Raw genomic sequence first — 27,252 nt, forward strand, 5'->3', positions numbered from 1 at the left:
TGTGGGGTTGAACCGCGGTTTGCGGGCGATTTACTAAGAGTGATTGCGTTAATGACAACAGGTACAAACGTGTTGGAGACACGCCTATTTAAATGAGGGTTTAGCGTGTTTCATGGTTTTCAGCATGTCGAGTTTGAGAGAGCGAAAGCGCAAGTGAAATAGGACCCTTTGGAATTAGAAGTGTTGGAAGAGGAAGCGAATAAAGATTTCAATGAGCTGCAGCAAAGGAATCTGACGGTCGCGCAGAGGAACGCAGTGTGGGAGAAAATCAGTGGAAAAGTTAATGCTGTTGGAAAAAACAGGCGAACAGTGGATGAAGTGAAAAGGAGATACCAAAACATCAGAAGAAGAACAAAAGAAAAATTGGCGTTTAATAATATAAATATAATAATAATAGTAAACTTGCACGGAGTTTTGTTATTGCAGGTACTGCAATAACAAAACTCCTTGCAAGTTTGCAGGTAGGACCACAATGTTTTTTATTCTTTTCACGTACTGTATCCAAGTTGAGAGATGACAAAGCCTTGCTCCTCCACATTGTGGATGCTGACTAGGTCTCCCCCTCTATTTCGACACTCTCTCTGAGCATCAGACCATGTTTTCTGAGTCCGATCGAGGAGGAAGCAGTGGCCATTGTAGGGAATCCAAGGTGTTGAACAAAATCCTCCGACAGCTGATCACGAAAATAAGAAATAAGAAATATAAGGATTGAGTGATATACCATGCAGCTACAGGGTTCTCAAGGAGGGGATGTGGAGTAGAACAGAATAGATATTTTTCTTTACCTTGTGTAGGCAATTGCTCAGCCGTTTTATTGTAGCAGATGTACCCGAGTTTCTTGCTACAAGGTGAACTTTGCCAGGAGTAATGTACAGTGGGCTCAAAAACCGCACAGTTGTGTCCCGGATCAGGAAGTGGATGTCCTAAAACGAGATGATGGTTATGTGTTGCATGTTTGTTTAAAAAAAATCAAATCAGTTTTCTGATTTGTCTCATTCTTGTAGTCTTGCAGTAGCTTTGGAGGTTCTGGTAGAAACATCTTGTTACCTCTGTATGGAGCCTGTTTCCAGTCATTATGCCAAGCTAAGGTTGGATTATGGATTGCTATTGTAGTTCATGTAAATCTCACAATATCTCAGAATAGAATGACAAATTATCAAAGTGGCGAAGAAAATCTACCTGAGTCCCATTTCAGATAGCGGTAAGGTCTTCCATCGTACCATTTCCAGCCATGTTCTGGGTCCAGAATCAGCCCAGTCCAAAGCTTAGTGCCTGCTGTTCCTAGTAGTGCTGTTGGGAGCATGGGAAACAAAAATGACAATTTAACATGTCTTTCCTTGTGTCACTAGTTGTCAGTAAGGCTCAAAGTTCCTGGTGATTTTGACATGTTAGCATCCATGCAAACATTCAGATTTATCAACAGAAGTAATGAATTTAAGAATTAATAAATACAATCCAGTAATGAAGAAAATCATAGAAAACAAATGTTTGGTACATAATTATTGCATGTGGTCAAATAGATGCTCCCTTGATGTCGAGTCAGTGTCACCTTACCTGTGACATAAGCCTGCTCATGAGGATCGGTGATGCTGAGCAGGGAGGATCCCTGCTCTTTGCAGCTGGTTTCAGCCTGTCGCCAAGTCAGAGCTGACTGTGTGTTGAACTGGTAATACGCTCCTGTTGTTGGGTGTATATGCCAGCCACCTTTTGCTATGAATGTATGCACAAAATATGTAAATTTTACTATGAAGTATAATTCTGCCTATAATCCAAAGTTGTATATTTTCATCTTCATTAGGGGTGCTCGACCTAAACTAAAGGATATCTCCTAGCAGTGTTGCCAACTTAGTTACTTTCTCACTGGATTTAACTTTTAAGACCTGTTTAGCAGCTTTTTCCAAAGTAGGTAACACTTTATATTCACTTATCCTTTTAATAAGTATTATTAATAGGAAATAAAGACCTTATAAGAGCTTATTAACATTAATAAGAAGAAAAGTGTTAATAAAAGCACTTATGAGTAACTTGTTTATAAACAGAGACATAATGTAGTGTCCTCGATTCAAGCCTTTGCCTTTGTACTAAAGGCAAAAGCCAATTAACTTGATCTTAAGAGGAAAAATACCGTCTGTAACTGCATAACAAAGGCATTGTTTTTGCTTTAAATCTAGAGGCTGCAAAGAGCATGGCCAATTATTGATAAATGCAAGATAAAGTTAGGTTTAATCTAAATAAAGTGACAGAAAGGTTGAGTAAAGACAGTAACAGCACATAGAAATTACAAATATGGCCTTTTCTCATTGAACCCAAAAAAAACCACAAGGCAGTACTCACAAGTAACTGGGCAGTAGCCCCAGCGTTCAGTTTGAAATTTTGTTTCAATAGCACACCAAAGTTTCTTTTCTGAGGAGTCGATCCTAGTGCAGTCTGAATACCACTGGTCATGGTACTGGAAGGGAAACATGCACAGCATTCCTGCTGCATTTCCACCGATGGCATAAAGTTCTAAGAAATGATAAGAACAAAACAAAGATCAGTTTCAGAACATCTGTACTTGCAGTGATTTACGTTTTTATTACAACATATGATGCAAATTTCAACTTCAATTTAAGGGTGTGAATGTGTTTATTTCATCTTTTCCATAATTCAAATGAAGATTTAACAAACGGACAAACGTAAATATAAATGCATGAGAAGCTGTTAACCAGTTTGACCTTCTGTTACAGCTAATCTATCACAATATCTCTCAAACGGTTATCTTCATTATTCTGCTGTTGTACTGTGAAAATGGTTATGATTTAGAGTGGTCAGTGCATGTCTTTGAAAGCAACACTGTTTTATACAGTACTGTACCTCTGTATGTTCTGGTGCAAGCACCACTGGACGTCCCTGTGATTGTGAGGTTATTATTGGGTCCTACTGTTTTGGAGAGAACTGCTGTGTTATCTGCAGTGAGCTCAATGTAAAGCTCTTGGTCTTTGAGGGCAAGCACAGTTTCATTCGTGCATTCCCACTTTTGGAGTTCGCTGTTTTCATCACAATCGTAGAGGCTTATTTCACTTCCCACACTTTTCCCTTGGGCTCCCAGGCACTTATTCCTCTGTGGAACCAGAATTCGGTCACCAGTTGTCCAGCGTATGTCATTGCAGTTGTTATTTGTTTTAACCAAACAGTAACCAGTGTCCTTGTTAGTTAGTTGAAATGGTGAATCTGTAGAGAAAGAATTGTACACTTTTGACCTTCATATATTTTAGAAGGCTTTAAAATTTTTTAGACAACAACTTTAACAGTTATTCACAACATAAACATATTTAATAAGCAAACAAAGTGACATCCATCCAATGTCTGCAAGATATAGATAAAATGAATAAATGAATAAATAAATAAAATAAAAACAAAAAAAGCATTCACCTCAATACTGACCTGTAACAAATCAGCACACATGTCAACTGACACACAGAAAAGGATAGAATAGAGTGCACATGTAAACAATCAAAATAATTGGAATACTGTACCATCAGAAGCCAAACATTGCACTGCTTGGATGAGGAGCACAACGGCTGCACAAGTTGTCTTCATCGTTAGAATTCTTCTAAAATGTCTTACAGCAGAAGACTTCACCCATGCATTTCTCACACAGGCTTTAAGAATTGTGTGGTTGATTACTGAAAGACAGTCTTAATATTGCTGACACATTCTGTCTCGTAATGTCGTCATGACTTTTTTTTCTTCTTGTCACAGACTTTAACTTTTTTTTTTTTACAACAGAACCCACAATGCTGACATCTGCAAACTGTGGGTGTATGCTATTGCATAATAAACGGACAGTGCTGGAAACGGGAAGTGGCAGTAACATGCTCCAGTAAGTGAGCTTTTAAATGACAGCCAGTCTACACAGATACCGAACAAGACATATACCAGAGGAAAACATTTTTATCTATATATATATATAGATTTAATTTATTCTTACATTAACACTCCCATTGGTTGCCATTGACATAACTTTCAGCTGTTCAACATACTAATCTGCAGGAGCCGATCCCAGCTGACAGTGGGCGAGCAGTGAGGTACACCCTGGATAACAACCAGTAATGCTCACATTCACACCTACGGGCGATTTAGACTGACCGATTAACCTCACTTGCATGTCTTGGGACTGTGGGTGGACTACCCGAATAGAACCCACACAAGCATGGGGAGAACATGCAAAATCCACACAGAAAGGCCCTGCCCCAGGGCCGTGAAGCACTTTGTGCATTTATGAATACAATGAACTTGGCTTCTATGATTTTGCCATTAGAAGTAAAGATAGGGAAGCAGATGTGATACAAATTGCGGTGTAATCCGCCAAATATGATTGACATACATGGAGAACATTTGGTGAGCCATTTGGGAATTTACAACGTCACAGGAAGAACACTTGTGCAATATTCACAACAAGGAAGCTATCTTAATGCTGACTCTGCATGTCTCCGTTAGTGAATGCTCGACAAAAGGGCCAGGTCTAAAATGCTCTCAATCTTTTTTGTGGTTAAATCATTCTGACCATCAGCTACTCTTTAGTGTGCTTCATCAAATGGCTGCTTTGGTTCATTTAGATGTTACACTGTGGAATACTACTCAGCAGACACAAGTCAATAGTGCCTTTGACTTTAGACCAGCCTTTTCAGGGCACCTGATCACACCTCACTTTAAGACCAACATGCCCAGGGGCGCACAGGTGGGCGTAAATACATTTGCTATTTAAACAACGCAGGCGCTGGGCATGAAAATGACAACTGCGTCGGTCTGAAACCAGCAATGACACTTGCACCAAGCACAAGATACAGCCTTTGTCTTTGGATGAATTATGCACCTACAGCCAATAGCACACCACAATAACTATGCTGACTTAAGCATGCATATGGATTATAATTATTTTATATTTCATTGGTTTCTAAATTGTGTTTGTCATCAGGGATCAATTGTACCAGTTTAAAGACAATACTGATTAGGTCAGTTGGACGAAACGATGAAAAGAAAATTGTTACGTGCCTTTTTGAAAACTGTTATGTTCAGAGAGGAAGTGGTTTAAGTGAATCTAGGAAGTAAACTGTGGAGACACTGGATTTGAGTAACAGGTCAAAAAGTGAAAAGCTAGCACAAATTGCTTCGTAACATAGCAATTGTGCAACATCAAATTCTATTTGTTGGGATTAGTCAATCGTCTCAATCTGAATCACAAATACATTTCATTTTCCACTTTTTGGGCATATTTCATTTCGGCAGAGAAAATGTGTTTGTCGTGATGATTTTCAGTTTTTATAGCGGTGTCTCATCAGTTTTACATTGAAACCTTTTGTCAATAAATCTGATGAAACAATAAAAATAAAACTATTAATTTAACTTTTCCAAAGCCTGATATAGCTTATAACTCTGTGCTAAAGACCTTTTTTTAATGTTAAAACTGAGCTCTGATTCATTTCGATGAATCGCTAAATTCCGATTTATACACTAAATGGTCAAAGACAGTAATCAGCAGATTAATGGATAATGAAAATAAACTTTTGTTGGAGCTCAAAAATAATTACGACAAGAAAACATCTGTTATCCTGACATTATGAATCATTTCACTTGTGGTCTCGAGATAATGGGATAAAATTACTGAAACAATGGCTCGTCTCGGCTTCCATACTATAAATGCATTTTATGATTTTGTTTCTATAAAATTACACAAAGGGTTGTTTTGTATAGTGAAATGGTCAAATAACTGTGGTTAATAACAGGCTTGTGTGTCACATCTGACTCTGTCCCCTTGTGTTTAAATAAAACAATGTATTTTAAACATTGGTAAGGAAAGACAAACTATTTTTCTACATGATTCTAAAGGGAAGTCATACTCTGCTTCCTACTTTTCTAAATGGTGTTCAAGCATATTTATTGACTTGCATTTGCTCTGTCTGGAAGCATGAAAAATCTCTCGGTGACACTGACCTGTGCTATATGCTGGATACTCTATGCATCTTCTTGTGATAAAATTTATTGCTTGAAAACAACCTCTATGCATTTGTACATACTTCATAATTGCCTTGTTGGGTAAATATAAGGAGAACCAGAGAGCCCGTTGCACTGTTTGGTAGAACTACTGTGGATGTTTGCTTTGAGCTGACGAGACTGAACTGACTCTGTTCCTTTCAAAAGGATTTGTTTTGTTTATTTTGTTTTGTTTTGTACAGCAATCATATGCTAATTTTGACAAATATGCATTCTGTTGTTGAGGACCATTAAAATGTAAAACAAAGACTGTGTTAAGTGAGAGTTCATTTGAAGATGTCAGCACCTCCATGACTTAATACTGACCAGACCACCAAGGTAAGATGATCTCCAAAGCCCCCCCAAGCAGATTATTTTAAGGTGGACATTTATTCTATCTCAAAAACGGACATAGTGCCAGTGTATGGATGAGACAAGCCAGCCATTTCTCCTGTTTACAGTCTTTGTGCTAAGCTAAGCTACCCAGCTGCTTGATTGGTATATAGCCTACATATTAAAGTCAATGTATGTCAACTTGCAATAACTGATTTTGGCCACTTGTGGGCACTGTTAACAAGTCGTGACCACAGTATTATAATATTATGTACCTTCCCGAAAAAAAGACAAACAATCAAAGACAGCAAAGAAATATCAATCAACAGGGCCTAAACCAGACCTATACATTCAATCAATCAGTACATTTTTTGTTAGCAAATATACAGTTAAACACAATCAAATGATTACAAATAGATACCACTGAATGAAACCTCTCATTTCAAAACATATCATAAAATTTTTGGTCATAAAATTGATAATCACATCAATCCTCTGACCAGGATGGATTGTGTGCCCTGGCAATTTCTGCTGGTATTTTTAAATCACACAGTTGCAGCAGGCGCAGGGTTCTCTTCCATTTCATTTACTACCAGTTGATTTTTGTCGACCACATTAGACCTGGACCGCTCGTTGCTGAAGAAGAGTGGGTTGTCGAAGGTTGTGAACTTTCTAGGGATTGGGAAGCGGCGGCCAGACTTCTTGAAGAGAATTAAGGCAATGCCGATAACGATGATAATCGCACTAAGGACCAGCCCAACTGTCAAAATGATGTGGCCATGGGTTGAAGGATCCACCTGAGGACTTACTGTACAGATTCAAAATGTAGATGATGAGCCAGAAGAAATATATTTTATTTATCATACAAGTAACAAGTATAGAGATATATAACTTACCAGCTGTTGTTGGTGTTTGTCGTAATACTAGAAAGAAAACAAACACAACGAAAAAACTTTACAATAGGTGTATAATTTCTGTATCCTTTTATCAACAGTATGCTCCAAATATCAAAATCAATTTCTAAACATATATCTTATTTAGGAAGTTATGACACTATTTCTGTTGGACATCTATGTCATTGTACAGACATTACTTTAAAGGCACACCATGTCGGATTATCCTACAATTTAAATTTATAGACAGACTCATACAAGAATAATAATCCCTCTCAATCATCACTGATGACCCATTCAGTGTGTAGAAGTGTCTAGATCTACTGTCACATCCTTGCCTGGCAAGCGTTCGACATTCACATCCCCATGTTGGGTTTAAAAGGGCCTTCATTTCTGCACAACATGTCCATAACTTAGCTGTGTTTAGCCTCAGAAAATGTAAACAAAGTTAACTGGCTAGCTATACTGATGAAGCTAAGCTAAGAAAACCCACTAACAGCTGCCCACAGAAAAGAAGCACTGCTGCCACCAATGTCATCGAACATCTGGAATACGTCTACATGTAACAGATGCCAACAACTCTTGTCCTTACAGCGACCCCAAGAGGACACACTACTTTTTGTGGTCTTCGGTGTCTTTTAGTTTTTAAAGGTTACAATGATACAGGGCTCAGTAGTTGATGACTCAGTGGCTGATGACTGATCAGTGATGGAAGATGGCACAGTTGTAATAATGGTCTCACCTTTGGGGATTTTGCATATATATCCTCTGTTGCCGCCATTGTTTGTGGTCCATTTTCCATCTCTAGCTCTAACTGCTCCATACCTGCTGCCAAAAGAGCCGTGCAATTCCCAGTTACTGTAGTCCATGGCTGTTTTATCTAACCACAGCCACGTGTCTGGAGACAAATAGAAATTCAGTATGTTATCTCAGTGGTTGTTTTTTGTACCAGATAAAGCGGTACTGTAATTTGATATGAGTTGTGTTTTCTTTTGATGTCAACAGAAAAAGGATTCCAAATGTACATGTATAACCTATAACCAAACCTTTCTATCTAACATTATTTTCATTGTGAAAAAAAAAAAAAGAAATATTAGCAGCTACCTTACAGCTACACAGAGCAGCATAAGCATTTCTGCATGCATATCTTCCTTAATTGAATGATCTGTCTCCTTTTAGGCCTGTTTTAATCATAACCAAAGTCAGGGAAATATACTTTACTTAAGATGGTTAATGCTTTCCTATGTTCACCACCACGATTACCAGAGCTCCATCTTCATGGTAACTATCAAGCTTAATGTTACTTTCATTGAGAACAGACAATGTGTATGTACCTCTGCGAGTTTTGAACAAGCCAATCCAGAATGCTTGTTCGCTGTCTTGAAATATTTGGATATTGCTGTGAATGAACTCTTGCTCATCTGGATTTTCAATGCTGGCAAGAGCTGCACCTTTACAAACAATCAAACAAATAAAATAACAGTCTTTAGTTAAAGCTCAGCACAGCTGAGTGACTGAGAATATCTATTAGACAATCCTCAAAAAATACTTACCTTCTCTTGCACACTCGGCAGATGCAGATGGCCAATCACTACGTCTTTTGAGAAAGAGGTAACAATAACCCCTAAATGGGAGCCAGCTGAATCTCTGGCCAAATATATCGTGGTCATCAGGGCAAAATCCTGGGAAAACGCTTGACTCTGTTGGTGGCACATCTGTGAATGAGAGAGACATTGATATTGATGACACTGGGATAAAGTAATGACTGTATAGTGCACGGTTTCAAATTCAATTCACTGACGTAAGCACCAATTTGACGTCAATGAGAAAACAAGATCACATCTCAAACAAACACAATGGTTGGTTTGGTAGGTAGGTCGGTAGATAGGTAGCTTCATTAAACCCCGAAGAGAAATTAGGTTATCATACAAGGTACATTCAAGTACAAATACAATAAAAAAAAATACAAGGGCAAATATAGAAACAATAAAGTACTATATACAATAAAATGCTTAAGTAGCCATAAAATAAAATAAAATAAAATACTGAGGTAGAAGAGAAAAGGTAAGAGGAACATATGGTGCGAGACGATAAGGTCTACAGTAATAATAATTAAAAGCGCGTTATTTGAGTGTTATGGAGTGAGCATTATAAAGTCTGATGGCACCAGGAAGGAACGATTTCCTGTGCCGTTCTTTTAGGCAGCAGGGTTGAATGAGTCTGTTGCTGTAGCTGCTCTTAAGCTTGTCCAGAGTTTTTTGGAGGGGGTGAGAGACATTGCCCATGATTGCCAGCAGTTTTGCCAGCATCCTGTCCTCTGCCACCTCCTCCAGGGTGACAGGCTTAGAGCCAACAACAGACCCTGCCTTCGCTTTGATGCCCGCACCCCAGCACACCACAGCGAAGAGGATGGTGATCCTTTTTTTAAATCTTTTTTATCTAAATATACATGAGTCCTACCTGTTGTCTTCATACAAATGCTCTTAATTTTCCGATTGCAGTCAGCAGTCCTCCATGTTCCATCCTCATTCACATACACGCAGGATTGGTCCATTCTTGGTTCCCCTAAATCCCAGTTGGCTCTGGTGATACGCCAGCCTCCAATAAATCTGAAATATCCTCCAGTCTGAAAGCAAAGATGGTTGAAACTGCAATTAACATCAATCATTCAGACTGTTTTTTCAAGGAGTTGTGAAAACCTTGTGATTTTTATAACAAATGATTAACTTAAGTACATCAATGCTGCCCTATTAGGATTTTATGCTAGATGTCATGGACAAAAGCAAAGAAGAAGTTTAGCTTTTAAAAGCTATCAATAACATATTTCTTTTATATATACATTTTTGCTTTTACATTTACAGTAGTCAGCAAAAGTTTAAAGTTACAAGCAGAAATGAGTCATATTTGCTATGTGCACTTTGAGAGGCTTCCTGTCCTGTACCTCTGCGCTGTTCAGTCCAATCCACAGAGGAGCTCCGACATTCAAAAGCATCAGCTCAACATAGGCCTGTGACCACTCATTTCGCAGGCTAGCCAGTTGGGCACCATCACCTTCACAGTGTACCCTGGCATCATACCAGGTCATTGGTAGAGTAACAGCCTTGATGGAGTCATTAAGTACTCTGACATAATTGGTATAAGTTGTTGGTTCAGGGGTGTCCGGGAAAGAAGAGTCTGTTCAGGGTTAGAAATTGTACAAAATTAGTTTTCCCATTCATGTAAAGGTCGGGGCTCTGGTGCATAGATGCTTACTATTATTTTCCTTTTTCCTGAGAAAAATGACCCACTTTATTCAAAAACAACCAGTTTGAATATACTGTACAGTTTAAAATACAGTACAACACATCTTAAATTTGCATTGTTAAATTCATAACAATATAAAAAATAAAAATACACTGACACAAGAAATTATCAGTTGAGACGCAGTTGATTCCTCCTCCTCCAGTTAAATAGAGCATTATGCTCATATACAGTCAAACGGTGTTGCTGCCATTATCTTTTTTGATTATTGATCACTATCAAAGGCAAACTGCTAGGTTGCTGGATTGCTTGTTTCCATGGTCAGTGAGAAATGATGCTACCTCCAGAAGGAGGAGGACTGATTCTTTCCTCTGTACAGCCCCATGCATTTTAAAATCCTCCTTACTGTAAACATACTGATCACAATGTCATGAAGCTTAATAAAATCATGTTAATGAGATATAATAACAATATAAATTATCACGTTATAACTGAATTAATAAGGATTTGCATCCTTTGGCAAACCCTTTATGTAGCAAATACAAATGGTGTGAGTTCTATACTGTGCCAGTTCTAGTCTATTGAAATTATTTTAGGCCATAGGAAAGACATATAAGAGAAAGAGCAGAACTTAAGCTCACCAATATTTCGATGACAAACAAATCCAGCGGTTTCATTGCAGGACCTTTTTGACCATCTCCCAACACCTATTTTGGGATCCGTAGTCATCCAAGCACACTCTCTCTGGTGAAAAAAGGAACGGTGAGGTCAAGGGTCATATTGAAGGACTCATGATACTTATTATTCCACACTTCCACAGATTTTTTTTGTTCCCCCGAGTGCGTACAGTTTGACAAATACATTATTACTTGATACATTTAGTTGTTTTTCCCATTACACTGTGTCAAGAAAGTATTACCTTTTCATACAGGTATCGATGTCTGTCATACACCTTCAATGTAGAGTCAAGATGTTAGAAAATATGAATACACCAAAAGAAAAAATATTACAAAACAATACACATGCAATACAATTGTCATGTCTCGTCTCCCTTCAGGTCATACCTTTGTCTTTGTTGTCTTTTAGTTCTGTTTCCTGTTTTATTGGGGTGTCTAATTCCCCTCTCGTTTCAGATCCTTCCCTATCCCTGTGTGTTTTCCCACCGCTGTGATTGTCCGACCCTCCCTAAAGTACTACACCTGTGTCTCATTGTCCCCATCTCCCTTGTGTTTATAGTCTGTGAGCTCCCTGTATTAAGTGCCAGTTCGTCTTTATCTCCTGTAGCAAGTGTTCCAGCGTTTCTCCCAGCGATAGCCTCCCAGTGTTTTTCACCCTGTTTTTGATCCTGACTTATGCCTCTGCTTGACCCCTCCTCTGTTTGCTTCGCTGACTGATCTACTGTGTACTGTACTCGTCTTCAATAAGACTTTTAATCTTAATTGTCTCGAGTCGTGCATTTGGGTCCTAATCTAGTGTGTCAATAATTCTTAAAAATTCAGAGTAATGTTTGTGTATCAGAGTTATAACACCAGTATGTCATCAAAGTCATGTAATTTGTCTTCAAGTCAAGACAAATGACAGGTTATTACAATCAAATGTACAATAAAAGTGTTACCTGATGACGGTTAAACCCCTGTAATGGAAAATCAAGATGTCAGAATTATTTAGCAATGCAGCAAAAAATTGATAATAAGCACTGATTATAGTACAGATACATAAAACACGGTTGTGTGTACTTGAGGCATAACCATAGCTGTTTAGGCCCTAAGTTAACACACATACGCCTCAAGAACAGTTAAGTTTAAACATCTTGTATAGCGGTCGTCAGTGTGGTGCTTCAACAATAGAAAAACACACTCTTATTTTCATGACAGAAAGTGTAAAAAACAAAAAACAAGTAAGTAACTTACTGCAAACCCCCAGTTGATGTATCGCACTGGTTTCCCATCAGTCCAGTAATCTCGTCTTTCATTTCTACTATTCATACCGATCCACAGGTCTGTTGTTGGTGCCTCTATCATTGCAGCAGTTAAAAATGCTGAAAATGTAACACATTTTGATTATTAAAGGCTTACAATAACATTTTTCAAGTATATACAGTTTGTGTCATTCAGTAATTCTTGTTTCTTTTCTTTGCTCTCTGTTGATCTACATATTTCTCTTGTGTTTTCTCTGGTTTTGTGTCCACACTTCATTGACATGGACATAACATATTTCAATTGAGCATTTTAAAGCTTTCTACTGTGAGAACAAAAGTTTCCACCGATCACCTTGACAAAAATCATATGTAAAATAAACTTCTGCACACTAGGATTTGTACATTCTGTCAGTATAAACAGTGTGCACTCTGGGTATCATTTTATTGTAAAAAGCATTCGGTCGTACTGGCAGACCCTGACTGCCAAAAGTTTCAAGGTCCAACATACTCTATACTGTACATATCCATATACACATTAGGACTTCAGGACAGTTTTTAATGTGTATAACCTTTCAACAATCAGGCCCATTGTGTCTGGCTAACTTTTTTTTTGACACCAGGTAGGTCTGGCTGATATAACGATAGCGATATATATCGCAGAAAGACACATCATCGATAGGAAAAAGAAAATATTTTGATAAAATGTTCTATAGTTTCACGTGTATGCATGACAAATGGAAGGCCTACACGAGTTATGAACAGCCTGTCAAACCCTTGATAATGGAGCAAGCAACGAGTGACATGTGAACAGCCCATCATTTAACACACAAATCCCACGTGTGCTCGCTCCCTGGCCCATTTAAACAGCCTGTCAAATCACTAGGTGCTACAAGTGACATGCAAACTGCCAATCTTTTAATAGGTGTGTAGTTCGGTTGCACCATCGCCATGTGACTGACAACAATAGAAGAATGTGGAGTATAAGGCCTTATTATGGATCCCACTGCAGTGCAGACCAGCTCTACTCTGCCTGAAAAACAGCCTACAACCCGCAGCCCCGCCAGCAGACACACCGACCCATTCGGCCTCTGTCCCAGTCTACCTCTTCTTCTGTGGGCCTTGATAAAGTGGTCTAATTCAAAATAAAGATGTTGAATTCAACTTTTTTTTTTCACCTAAGCCATGCCGCCCAGGCCTAACACCAGCAGATATTTGCATTTTCATGAAATATGCACCATATGCATTTCTCTGGAATGTGATATTGTCCAGAAAAATCGATCACAAAACAAACCTTGTACTCGTTTTGAGGGAATTGATGCCAGATTTCCTCCCATTTTTTGGCATTGTGTCCTTGCTTCTACCCATGTCACATTCTGGTTATTAACGATGTTATAACACTATAGGGGGGGAAAAAAAATTAAATGCTGTGTGTGATATCTTAAAAGAGCAGTAGTTTATTTTCTATTAACAAATAGTATCAGTATTTTATAAAACATCAGTTTTATTAGTGTTGTCAAATATATCAATAAATATTGATACTGAATATTTGAAACTGTTAAAGTACTCATTTTCCAAAAATTCAATAATGCTACCAGTTGTGCTTTTCCGCTTGAAAATGAGTCGACATACACACTGCTGCAGTGTGTACACATAGGCCCGCCTCCTCACAGTCTTCTGACTATGGTCAGAAATAATTTATCCAAAATGCTGTTGTGCTTAAAACACAGCACACAAGCCTTGTTAAACTTATCTTTTATTCAAAACAAACATTTTTTGCCCTCAATGTTGTGTCATTTTTTCCCTGTGATATCAAACATTGTGTCAAATATTGATATTTTTCAAGGTATCATATCAAGTTAGACATTTCAGTATTGTGACAGCACTGATTTCTCATCATGCCAAACAAATATTAAATCTAAAAGTCTCCACTGACCCTCGAGTCAAATGTTTTCCAGTTTTGTGGACATCCACCCTTGGGGGAAACTGTTGGTGCTACAGTGGCGTTGGCAGGTGGTGTGCCACTGCGTTTACAAATATAACTGCAGCCAATCCCACAATTATAATTATGCCAGAACCCTGTGAGACAACCAAAAATATTACATATTTCAGCAAACAAGAATATGCATGTTTACATTTAACATCTAAATTAATTCTTTATTAAATTAATAAATTCTGAAAGTATGCCACTGAAGATTTATCAATTTAAATTACTCACCTGTAGAGGGCATGGCAACACAATTCTCATCATTGTTCTCGAGACGAGGTTGACGTTCTTCCCACCTTTGAAACACCACTGGTGAACCATCCATCCACCTTTTTGGAACACAAATAAAATCAGTTAAAAATTATGAAAAATATTCATGGGTTAGTCTGTCGAAATTAAACTCTGTACTGCAGTCAATACAGCAAAATCTACCAAATTCTGTTCAATGAAATAATTTAACTGCGTCATAATTAAAACTGCACTTGTCAATATTTGCCAGACTATACAGTAAATCGGGTTGAATATGATTATTATTCAGATATGAATAGCAAATTAATCGCAAAAACAAATTGTGGTCTCTATTTCTATGCAACTGATACTTGAGGACCATTTTAACAATCTTCATAATAGACACAAAAATCTGATGAAGTGCCGCTGGTTTCAGGCGAACCTTGTAACTGTTTTAACTATTTAACTTATAACTTGTAAAATATTACAAGGACTTTCACCATCCTAGTTATCACCTCCAGGTACTCTTCATATACCCGCTAGGACTCTATAATGTCAAAATCCCAGTTTCCTGGGGATTGATTCCCTGTCAGTGTTTTCCTAATATATCACATTTTTTTGGGATTAATATTACTACTCCATTAATGTGTATGTGTCATTTCACTGCTGTAGATTTTTTAATGTTGAGCTCATTTCAACTTCTTTATACACTGCTGAGCTGGCATCGTATTTCATCAGGTCATCAGATGTTCATTATGTGGCAGTCCTGTGAGAAAAACATATCCTAAAAGTCAACTTCTTCACTTTTTAAGCTTCCCTTTTTCAATTCTTTAGCTAATCCAAGAGGATTTTTAAAATGTTCATTTGGCTAAGAAAGTAGGGTTTCCTGAACCCATAAAGGATGAAACATTCTTATAGAAAAGGTAGCAAAAGTAGCAACTACTAGCACTAGGGGTGTCACTTGTGACTGTGCTGTAATGGCAAAGGTTTACATGGCTTACACGTCTGGTATGCGGGCTCCTTATCAGAATTTTGCTTAGGGCCACAGGGAGGTCAGGACCAGCTCTGAATGTATATTATAGAGATCAGAAAGAAGCAAGATGTCTCGCTCCTTAGCAACTTCTGTTATCAGCTCCAGAAAAACGGATGTGTCTAATTCAGAATTAATTAATTAATTTTTCAAACAAGTTTAACGTCTTCTGGATGTGTTCTGATGAGGATGATCTGCTGCTTTATACTGTTCCCTGTTTTTCCCGTGCATCTGTGATGACTAGCAATGTGAAAAGAGTTAACTGCCGATTATTAGCGGCTTTCCCCGCATTTAAGAAACCTTTCTCTACACGCTAATAAAGTGTTAAGAGCAGTAATATTGTGTTATGATGTTTTTTCATGTTTTCGTGTGTTTTGCTAATATTATTTAATGGCTCTTATTTGAATCTATGTAACATCATTTTGATACTTGACTCCCTTCCTCATTTTCATTAAATACATTTTTCATTATTTCATTCTTACTCACCCATATGTTTCATCAAGATCTACAGTCAGGCCTATCCAGAAAATTGCGCTACGTCTGTACATCTAAACACACAGACGGGCACATGGTAAAATTAGCAGTACTTACATTGCAGTATGTTCTAAACTTAAGTGTGATTGGCAAATGAGTAATGTCACTAATGTAGTATAAATATCACTGCTTACCTGTTTCCATATGAAGATACTTTCAGCTTCACTGTTGATTGTTACCAAGTCACCATGCATGTTTTGGCAGGAGCGACGAGCTTCTTCCATGGGCGCTTGACTTGTCCCAAAATAATACTGATTCCCATTCCATTCTAGCCACGAGTCTGATGTCACATTGTAGTCTGTAAACACGTTAAAAGAACAGATTTTCAGGGCTTTTCAGCCATGCTAGGCTCTATGGATGGCAAAATAGGTTGGCTGGCAGGTCCACCACTTTGGTCTCCACAGAAATAAATAATCACTATCAAACGGCTTTTGGTGCACTGATTTATTTACGCTCCCCAAAAGCTGAATCCAACTGACTTTAGCCATCCCCTGACTTGTTCTGCAGCGCCACCAGCAGGTCAAGGTATTCACATTTTGTAAAAACCTTCATAATTTCCAGTTTATGTATCTTACTGACTTTGGTAATGCTACCATGAGGTAGGCCTGGGCGATATGGTTGAAAAGCCTATCACGATGGTGGAGTTTCAATTTGCTCGCTATCGATAATTATTAATGCTTTTAATGACGTGTCCTATTTTGTCGCATTTTTAAATGCCACTAATAAATTAAAATACTGCCATACCGGTGGACAAACCTTTCCTTTTTTTATTCACAATTTCTTCTCTGTCAGCACTTGTTTACTCACTCTGGTGTTAATAGGTTGTGCTTATGTTTTTCTCGCGGTTGGTTTGTAAAATGATCAGCCAGTGGTGGAGATGATACCATGGGTGGTGAGTCGGAGTTGCTCCGATAATCACACCAACTACTTTGGCTGTCACAACTGTAGTGTATCTGGGCTCGCAGGTAGAGCAAACAGGCTGGGTGGTGTAGTAGTGGCAGGGCAGCCTCTCCTCCACTCTGCCTAAAGAGTGAAGAATGGCTCCAGAGGATGAGTGACACCTAGAGGAGCAGAGGACCAGGACAGAGGCCTGTTGGTGTGTTTACCAGCTAAACTACAGCTCATAAATAATTAACCGCCGCATCGGATCAAAAGAAAAGCAGACATTTTCACAGCTACTGTGTGAGTTGAGGTGGAGTAGGGCTGGTCTTTGAGAACTCCATGCTCAGACTTTTGTTTTCAGTCACAAGGGAGCACAAGTAGGATTTGTGTATTAAATGATTGGCTATGTGTCACTCATAGGAGCGCCATTATCAGTGGATATGACAGGCTGTTTATGAGCCTGGGGCATATTCGCTTTGCATTGGTTTGCATTTAATAAATATACCTGAAACTATTTAAACATTTTTCAAACTATTGTCTTATTGCTATCAATGAAGTGCATTGCAGATATACTGTATATTGTTATCGTTTTATCGGCCAGGCCTACCTTCAGGCTCCCATTTGTGGCATTGAAATGTCTCAATAATTGTTTAGGATAACCAGGAAATTTGGTACAGAATTTCATGTCTCACTCAGGATAAGTGCTAATAAATCTGGTGATCCCTTAACCTTCCATGTAGCAAAATCACCAATTATCTGACTGTAACTCAAAAGTCACCTACTACCACTCTGAATCCAGGAGCCTTGTTTGGTTTTGCATTTGACCCAAAGAGTATTAATGAGAGCTGAATCTTCTGTGTAAGGAACAAATTACAATCACAGGCTTCATGTTGTTGACATATAGCAGAAAGAAAAGTGGGCCTGAAATGCTTCCTCATGGGACTCCACACTTGTTCTCCTCCTCCCAAATAATACCAAACCCATTTTTAAGATGAATTGTTAAAGCCTAGCTTGATCAAAAGAATATCATGAGTTACAATGTGTCACATGTAATATTAATTGAAGACCTCACCTATAAAGGAGTCATAGCTGCAGCAGATTTGTATCCATGCAATAGAAAATAAGGGTTGGGTAAAAAAACATAGATGCAATGTTTTCTACATGGTTGCAAAAAAGAGGCCACTAACCAGGAACGACGGGGCCTGGAGTCGGTTTTGGATGAATTCCTATAAGAAAGAAATTTATTCTCAGAAAACTGAATAGAGCAATAAAATGATTGCAAGCAGCTTGTCAAGCTTGTTCAGTAAACAAGAGAGAAATACATTGTTTCAATCTATCTTTTTACCTGAAGGGATCTGGCAGAGCCATTGATGACTCTGCCCACAGTGCACATCGCTCCAAGACCCACTGCTGTCCATCCGAAATAAACTGAATAGAACACAAGATTCTACGTGGTTCTTATTGTCTGGCTCCCCTTGGTACCAGTGTTGGAACTGCACCTGTGAACAACAAAACAGTATTCACACAACGATTAATAACTGTGTTGTCTATTTAAATGAGTCTCCAAAATTAAAAATGATTGAGTCAGTAATGAGAGTAGAAAACTGTTAACTCACTGGAGATCCATCACTCCATGCATAACCGGTGACAGGGTCAGGGGCCCTAAGTCCAATCCAGACTGTATAGTAGCTGTATAGGGGACAGATCTAGATTAATGATTTAAATATGCAACCTGTGTACTATGCTACTATAGCTATAATGGACAAACATACATCATTCAAGTGTAAAACCTGTTTATTTGATGTAAAAGAACAAATCTTTGTCTGAATTAATTGTTATCTGTAGAGACACTGTCTCAGTGCTGGACATGAACCAACCTTCATCTTCTGCTGAAACCAATTTTGTACTTTCTTATGTGTTCCTCTTATTGTTATTATTATTATCCAGGTCATACTGTACCCATTTAAAACTGTTAGGTCATCATGACTGTGGAAGCTGGCCAGGTCTCCTCCAATGGTCCTGCAGAAATCTCTGGCCTCAAACCAGGTCCTCCCGTTAGAAAATCTTTCTGAGAATCTCTTAAACACAAGACAAATATCTTCAAGGTGGCTTCAACCATCAACCATTTAATTTGACATGCAGTGTTTTATTATTTATTATTTTATGTCTTTGCACTCTTTGTATGTGTTGATACTAGAGTAGTCTCTATAAGTTCAGGTAGTTGACAAGCTAAAGAGACCATATTAGCGGTTGTTATGTAAACACTATTGTGTTACCAGACTCATCAAGCTCACACAAAGGAGCAATCCAATCACATAAGTCCTATAGTGTAAGTCTTTAACATTTCTTACAGTGCAGATGCAATATTAAGGAGCAGTTATTTTAGCAATCATGAATTTGTGAGTGTATGCAGGGTGTGTTAAGATAGAATGAAATCTGAATTTATCCTTAAAGCTGAAGTGATTTTTTTTCTTGGCTGTACCTTAAGGCAATTGTTACTTGATTTCATTCTAGTCCAGCCGAAAGCACACTCCAATGTAGCGAGGGGTGGTGTAGGGGTTAAAGCTGCCCCTTCTGCCAGGTGTTTGCAGATGTATTTCTCCCCAGAGGAGCAGGGCAGCACATCCCAGAGGCCAGCATAATGCCCAGTTATCATGGCGACACAGCCCCGTTTGTGACCTGGCATAGTCAGAGGAGAATTTGTGAAATGTCATTTGTGAAGCCACTTTCTGTCACATCTTAACAGATTGGAGTTAAAATTTCTCCATACCTGGCATTTCAGCGTTCCAGTGTGTATATCTCACTGTGTCCTTGTTGGTCCACACAAATCTACCACCGTTTCTGTAGTTTGAGAGGCCGAGCCAGAAGTGTTGTCTTGGTTCCATCCCCACCAAGCTGACAAGGAATGCATTATCCACCCTGGAATATATTGAATAAGTACAATCATAAGATTTCTGGTGTCTCGAAGGCTAATCCCATTCCCAGTTTTCACCCTTACTCCTACTTCTCCAATGCTTCCTTGCCCTTCAGGACAGAGTTACAAGCGGTACTGCTTGAAATCTCCCCTTAAGAGAAGGGACAAGCTCTCAAGACCTTCATATGTCATCAGTAGTCAGCAAAGGTGTTAACATAAACAGATATGACCATAATACGTCAAGATGGGGTACTGTCATGCACAAATGAGCAATGACAATGTAGTGCTAGATAGCTAGCTAGTTAGCTACCCAATGACAATAGTTACTACATCTGTGAAGTATTACCAATTGTTTTATGCTAGTTTTTGTTACCGTTGGTCTGAAGTGTGCCTCTGAAAAGCCTCACTTGGGAGGGCCATGTTGCCATAGCACTGCACCCTACCCCTCTATCCCAATAAGAATTGGCACACTCTAACCCTAGGTGTGAACGTGCAAAATGGAGGGGTAGGGCTGAGGGCGCACTCACATTTGGCCATCAGTACCGTGCCCAAGCATGTTTGGCTCCAAAAGTCCAGTTTGTTTGACTAGTGTGAGCTCTTCGTAGTCTTCCTTAGACCTGGCACTAAGAGGTGGTAGAGGTGTGCTTCGGCACGGTACGGTTGACATGAAGAATAATCATGTGTATTATGCTGCCTTGCATAATCATGAAATCCAGCAATCCCATGTGAGAGGGCATCAAATGACACAAAATAAGCCACAAAAAAGACGAGGAGGTGATGACGTATGTATAAGAGTTAACCATACTCAGGCCCAGTTGCGGCCGGAGCAATGTGAGAGCAGGCCAGTGGGGGACTGGGGAGGAGGGACAACTGTGCTTCAACAGAGCAACAGGGCCAAGTGTGAGTGCGCCCTTAGGTGTAGTGGCAAAGGGTGTGTAGGGATCGGGCCCTTGGGATGTTGAACAGTAAATAGAAAGCTTGAGAACCCCAATGCATTTGGACTGCTGAAATGTTTGCTGAGAGCATTTAGTGTAAAAGTAAATGTCCTTACCCATTTGAAACATCAGCTAAGTAGGAACCTGATCTCCTGCAGGCAGAGCTAGCATCAGAAAAAGTTAGGGTATCTGTCGCTATGAAGTAGCAGTACGAGCCGTATCTTCTCCAACCCTAGATTGTTTAAAAACAAAAAAAGTGAACAACAGCGGGCCACAGCTGCAAAATGTGTATTATAGCAACACTGTGGAAGTTTAGACGCTACATCCATATTAAGACCTTGGATCTACATTTATTTGATTTAGAAATAGATCATGAACTTCAACGCACAGTTTTGCAGCCTTCATCCTGAACCACTTCATCTCCAGTAGATTTTGAGGCACTCATCTTCATACAAATGAAGCCATGTTTTTCTTCACACACATGGTCAGCCCAGTTCCCATTCTGCAACAAAGTTCCATCAAATATTTATTCATGTGAAGTCTGGATGTAATTGGAAGTATTACGGTCAATGTTGTGGTAAATCTAACATCAAACATAAATGCTAAATTCATAAAACTGTACTTTTTAAAATAATAATAACATATATCAACATAGACATATGAAGTAGACCAGCCTTCACAAACTCATGAATGACATGGCTACATTCCGATGTTGTGATGAAGTCTGTTTCCCGGTCAGATAATGTTGCCTTGTGTTCTCTGCAAGTGGTGAGGGTTAAGATTGATAGATGGCACACAAACCAGTCTGGGAAACAGACTTCAACACAACAGCAGTTTAGGTCAGGTAAATGAAGAATTACGTGGCATTTTACTCCCTTGTATTATCAGTTCTGATTACTTTTACTAATGTGATGAATTGCTCATTAAAAAATGTAAAGTAATTTTAAACTTAATAGCAAAATTGTAATTTGTATTTATTTATTTTTAAGTGACCTCTAGCGGTCCACCTGCTGTATCTTTACAGCTCGGCCCGCACTTAAGGAATAACTGCAGTGTTAAATTGTGTTAAATTCAACACATGCACAAGTAAGTGAAGTTGTGATAGATAGCTGCACAATCTGCCTTTCTGCAAGCTGATAAATAAAGCCAAAGAATATTATTGTTGCCACATTTTCTCAACAAGTGAATGTTAGGTGTTTTAAAAGGTATGTAAAAGTATGTGCACCATACCCACATGGTGCTCCTTACCTCTCCCCTGATGAGAACGCAGTCCTTTATTTCAGTGGATGTGGCAGGTTTCCCAAATTCCCAGCTGGTGAAACTGACAGTAGAGTGGTCAATCCAGTCAAACAGCCTCTCTGTCTTCTTGTCGTTCAGTCCGATCCAAAGCTCATCTGTGGATTCTGATAACAGACAGAAGAAAATTATCTTTCCTTAAAGTATTTTCCAGTAACTTAATACTGTATGTTGCTAATGAATAACAGACATCTGCACATGTTGTTTAGATGTTTTTATTCACACGTCCTTCTTGTTGAGCTGTTATATTACTATGCTGACCCACAACATTTTGCATTTACAAGACAATAAATAAATACAGATTAAAAAGAGATGTTATGTATCTAATTACACAGTTAAGTATCAGATGCATTAAACCCCTTAGCTGGTGGTAATACCCCTGGTACTGTTTATTCAACTAAGATTTAATGTTCAGGTATTGTGTGCTTTTATCAAGAGGTTATTAATTCTTTGAGAGGTCATTCAAGGAGCACAGTCTATTCTGCCTCTGTGTAACCAATCAATATACTTGGAATTTGTCTCTGACTGAACTGTCCATGGCCATGATGATGCTGGAAGAGGCAAATTATGTCTGCAAAATCAACAATTGTAAATAATAATGTTAATGTAATATTGACCCAAGTGTTGAGATGAAAGGGAAGCAATATCATGCATTTATTGGGTGTGACAGTTGTTTAGACCATCATCTAATATCTGCAGTGATCATTAAAACAAGATGTCTGTATGTGACAATTTCAGCTCAGCACATGACAATTACTTATGGTAGATTCACAGTCCCTTTGAGGTCGTTAATCAGAGCAGAATCACAATGTGAGGACCACAATGTTTTTTATTCTTTTCACATACTGTATCCAAGTTGAGAGATGACAAAGCCTTGCTCCTCCACATTGTGGATGCTGACTAGGTCTCCCCCTCTATTTCGACACTCTCTCTGAGCATCAGACCATGTTTTCTGAGTCCGATCGAGGAGGAAGCAGTGGCCATTGTAGGGAATCCAAGGTGTTGAACAAAATCCTCCGACAGCTGATCATGAAAATAACACAGAAATATAAGGATTGAGTGATATATCATGCAGCTACAGGGTTCTCAAGGAGGGGATGTGGAGTAGAACAGAATAGATATTTTTCTTTACCTTGTGTAGGCAATTGCTCAGCCGCTTTACTATAGCAGATGTACCCGAGTTTCTTGCTACAAGGGGAACTTTGCCAGGAGTAATGTACAGTGGGCTCAAAAACCGCACAGTTGTGTCCCGGATCAGGAAGTGGATGTCCTAAAACGAGATGATGGTTATGTGTTGCATGTTTGTTTAAAAAAAATCAAATCAGTTTTCTGATTTGTCTCATTCTTGTAGTCTTGCAGTAGCTTTGGAGGTTCTGGTAGAAACATCTTGTTACCTCTGTATGGAGCCTGTTTCCAGTCATTATGCCAAGCTAAAATAACCAGCTGTTGGTTGGATTATGGATTGCTATTGTAGTTCATGTAAATCTCACAATATCTCAGAATAGAATGACAATTATCAAAGTGGCGAAGAAAATCTACCTGAGTCCCATTTCAGATAGCGGTAAGGTCTTCCATCGTACCATTTCCAGCCATGTTCTGGGTCCAGAATCAGCCCAGTCCAAAGCTTAGTGCCTGTTGTCCCTAGTAGTGCTGTTGGGAGCATGGGAAACAAAAATGACAATTTAATGTGTCTTTCCTTGTGACACTAGTTTTCAGTAAGGCTCAAAGTTCCTGGTTATTTTGACATGTCAGCATCCATGCAAACATTCAGATTTGAGATTTATCAACAGAAGTAATGAATTTAAGAATGAATAAATACAATCCAGTAATGAAGAAAATCATAGAAAGCAAATGTTTGGTACATAATTATTGCATGTGGTCAAATAGATGCTCCCTTGATGTCGAGTCAGTGTCACCTTACCTGTGACATAAGCCTGCTCATGAGGATCGGTGATACTGAGCAGGGAGGATCCCTGCTGTTTGCAGCTGGTTTCAGCCTGTCGCCAAGTCAGAGCTGACTGTGTGTTGAGCTGGTAATACGCTCCCGTTGTTGGGTGTATATGCCAGCCACCTTTTGCTATGAATGTATGCACAAAATATGTTAATTTTACTATGAAGTATAATACTGCCTCCTAGCAGTGTTGCCAACTTAGTTACTTTCTCACTAGATTTATCTTTTAAGACCTGTTCAGCAGCTTTTTCCAAAGTAGGTAAACTTTATATTCACTTATCCTTTGAATAAGTATTATTAATAGGAAATAAAGACCTTATAAGATTCTTATTAACATTAATAAGATGAAAAGTGTTAATAAAAGCACTTATAAGAAACTTGTTAACAGTTTATAAACAGAGACATAATGTAGTGTCCTCGATTCAAGCCTTTGCCTTTGTACTAAAGGCAAAAGCCAATTAATTTGATCTTAAGAGGAAAAATACCGTCTGTAACTGCATAACAAAGGCATTGTTTTTGCTTTAAATCTAGAGGCTGCAAAGAGCATGGCCAATTATTGATAAATGCAAGATAAAGTTAGGTTTAATCTAAATAAAGTGACAGAAAGGTTGAGTAAAGACAGTAACAGCACATAGAAATTACAAATATGGCCTTTTCTCATTGAACCCAAAAAAAACCACAAGGCAGTACTCACAAGTAACTGGGCAGTAGCCCCAGCGTTCAGTTTGAAATTTTGTTTCAACAGCACACCAAAGTTTCTTTTCTGAGGAGTCGACCCTAGTGCAGTCTGAATACCACTGGTCATGGTACTGAAAGGGAAACATGCACAGCATTCCTGCTGCATTTCCACCGATGGCATAAAGTTCTAAGAAATGATAAGAACAAAACAAAGATCAGTTTCAGAACATCTGTAATTGCAGTGATTTACGTTTTTATTACAACATATGATGCAAATTTCAACTTCAATTTAAGGGTGTGAATGTGTTTATTTCATCTTTTCCATAATTCAAATGAAGATTTAACAAACGGCATATGCCAAGTAAATATAAATGCATGAGAAGCTGTTAACCAGTTTGACCTTCTGTTACAGCTAATCTATCACAATATCTCTCAAACGGTTATCTTCATTATTCTGCTGTTGTACTGTGAAAATGGTTATGATTTAGAGTGGTCAGTGCATGTCTTTGAAAGCAACACTGTTTTATACAGTACTGTACCTCTGTATGTTCTGGTGCAAGCACCACTGGACGTCCCTGTGATTGTGAGGTTATTATTGGGTCCTACTGTTTTGGAGAGAACTGCTGTGTTATCTGCAGTGAGCTCAATGTAAAGCTCTTGGTCTTTGAGGGCAAGCACAGTTTCATTCGTGCATTCCCACTTTTGGAGTTCGCTGTTTTCATCACAATCGTAGAGACTTATTTCACTTCCCACACTTTTCCCCTGAGCTCCCAGGCACTTATTCCTCTGTGGAACCAGAATTCGGTCACCAGTTGTCCAGCGTATGTCATTGCAGTTGTTATTTGTTTTAACCAAACAGTAACCAGTGTCCTTGTTAGTTAGTTGAAATGGTGAATCTGTAGAGAAAGAATTGCACACGTTTGACCTTTATATATTTTAGAAGGCTTTAAATTTTTTTAGACAACAACTTTAACAGTTATTCACAACATAAACATATTTAATAAGCAAACAAAGTGATCTAGTGTCTGCAAGATATAGATGCAAAAAAAAAACAAAAAAAACATTCACCTCAATACTGACCTGTAACAAATCAGCACACGTCAACTGACACACAGAAAAGGATAGAATAGAGTGCACATGTAAACAATCAAAATAATTGGAATACTGTACCATCAGAAGCCAAACATTGTACTGCTTGGATGAGGAGCACAACGGCTGCACAAGTTGTCTTCATCGTTAGAATTCTTCTAAAATGTCTTACAGCAGAAGACTTCACCCATGCATTTCTCACACAGGCTTTAAGAATTGTGTGGTTGATTACTGAAAGACAGCCTTAATATTGCTGACACATTCTGTCTCGTAATGTCGTCATGACTTTTTTTTCTTCTTGTCACAGACTTTTTCTTTTCTTTTTTTTTTTACAACAGAACCCACAATGCTGGTATCTGCAAACTTCCCAGATGTAGGAATATGGGTGTATGCTATTGCATAATAAACGGACAGTGCTGGAAACGGGAAGTGGCAGTAACATGCTCCAGTAAGTGAGCTTTTAAATGACAGCCAGTCTACACAGATACCAAACATGTAAACCAGAGGAAAACATTTCATTTTTTTTTAATATATAGATTTAGTTTATTCTTACATTAACGCTGCCACTGGTTGCCACTGACATAACTTTCAGCTGTTCAACATATATACATATACATATATATTCTGCAGGAGCCGATCCCAGCTGACAGTGGGCGAGCAGTGAGGTACACCCTGGATAACAACCACTAATGCTCACATTCACACCCGAATAGAACCCACACAAGCATGGGGAGAACATGCAAAATCCACTTTGTGCATTTATGAATACAATGAACTTGGCTTCTATGATTTTGCAATTAAAAGTAAAGATAGGGAAGCAGATGTGATGCAAATTGCGGTGTAATCCGCCAAATATGATTGACGTACATGGAGAACATTTGGTGAGCCATTTGGGAATTTCCAACATCACAGGAGGAACACTTGTGCAATATTCACAACAAGGAAGCTATCTTAATGCTGACTCTGCATGTCTCCGTATGTCTCCGTTAGTGAATGCTCAACAAAAGGGCCAGGTCTAAAATGCTCTCAATCTTTTTTGTGGTTAAATCATTTCTGTCCATCAGTTACTCTTTAGTGTGCTTCATCAAATGGCTGCTTTGGTTCATTTAGTTGTTACACTGTGGAATACTACTCAGCAGACACAAGTCAATAGTGCCTTTGACTTTAGACCAGCCTTTTGTTGGTCTATGGCGCAGTCACTTTCTGCTGCCTCAAGATAACAATCTGCCATCAGGGCGCCTGATCAAACCTCACTTTAAGACCAACATGCCCAGGGTCGCACAGGTGGGCGTAAATACATTTGCCATTTAAACAACGCAGGCGCTGGGCATGAAA

General features: G+C 38.7%; 2 protein-coding genes across 2 annotated transcripts in view; both read right to left on the reverse strand.

Annotated features, from left to right (window-relative positions):
• LOC311265935 (macrophage mannose receptor 1-like) overlaps positions 1-3,922 on the reverse strand; it is a 30,820-nt gene extending 26,898 nt beyond the window's left edge. Inside the window, exons 1-7 of the mRNA XM_084368063.1 lie at positions 3,516-3,922; positions 2,854-3,210; positions 2,335-2,505; positions 1,555-1,710; positions 1,180-1,290; positions 786-923; positions 497-673 (exon numbers count right to left, since the gene is read on the reverse strand). Coding sequence (XP_084224189.1) covers positions 497-673; positions 786-923; positions 1,180-1,290; positions 1,555-1,710; positions 2,335-2,505; positions 2,854-3,210; positions 3,516-3,579 — 1,174 coding nt within the window. The 5' untranslated portion in view covers positions 3,580-3,922. The remainder of the gene's footprint in view (positions 1-496; positions 674-785; positions 924-1,179; positions 1,291-1,554; positions 1,711-2,334; positions 2,506-2,853; positions 3,211-3,515) is intronic.
• A 12-nt stretch (positions 3,923-3,934) lies between these two features.
• Positions 3,935-26,096, reverse strand: LOC311265937 (macrophage mannose receptor 1-like). Its single transcript, XM_084368065.1, has 32 exons — positions 25,999-26,096; positions 25,368-25,724; positions 24,845-25,015; positions 24,121-24,276; positions 23,739-23,849; positions 23,332-23,469; positions 23,046-23,222; positions 22,152-22,306; positions 21,292-21,405; positions 21,020-21,135; positions 19,825-19,973; positions 19,537-19,733; positions 19,014-19,132; positions 18,671-18,743; positions 18,400-18,553; positions 18,242-18,280; positions 16,307-16,470; positions 16,125-16,186; positions 14,612-14,709; positions 14,330-14,472; positions 13,688-13,793; positions 12,389-12,516; positions 12,094-12,111; positions 11,398-11,430; positions 11,120-11,222; positions 10,180-10,412; positions 9,699-9,864; positions 8,792-8,953; positions 8,573-8,689; positions 7,981-8,136; positions 7,242-7,268; positions 3,935-7,153 (listed from the first exon to the last, which is right to left on the reverse strand). Exons 1-32 carry the CDS (start codon positions 26,060-26,062, stop codon positions 6,891-6,893), a joined length of 4,269 nt encoding a protein of 1,422 aa, XP_084224191.1. The 5' UTR covers positions 26,063-26,096; the 3' UTR covers positions 3,935-6,890.
• Positions 26,097-27,252: the final 1,156 nt, after the last annotated feature.

This window comes from Pagrus pagrus (genome assembly GCF_965226575.1).
Source record: "Pagrus pagrus genome assembly, chromosome: 12".
In the NCBI taxonomy this organism is placed as follows: domain Eukaryota; kingdom Metazoa; phylum Chordata; class Actinopteri; order Spariformes; family Sparidae; genus Pagrus; species Pagrus pagrus.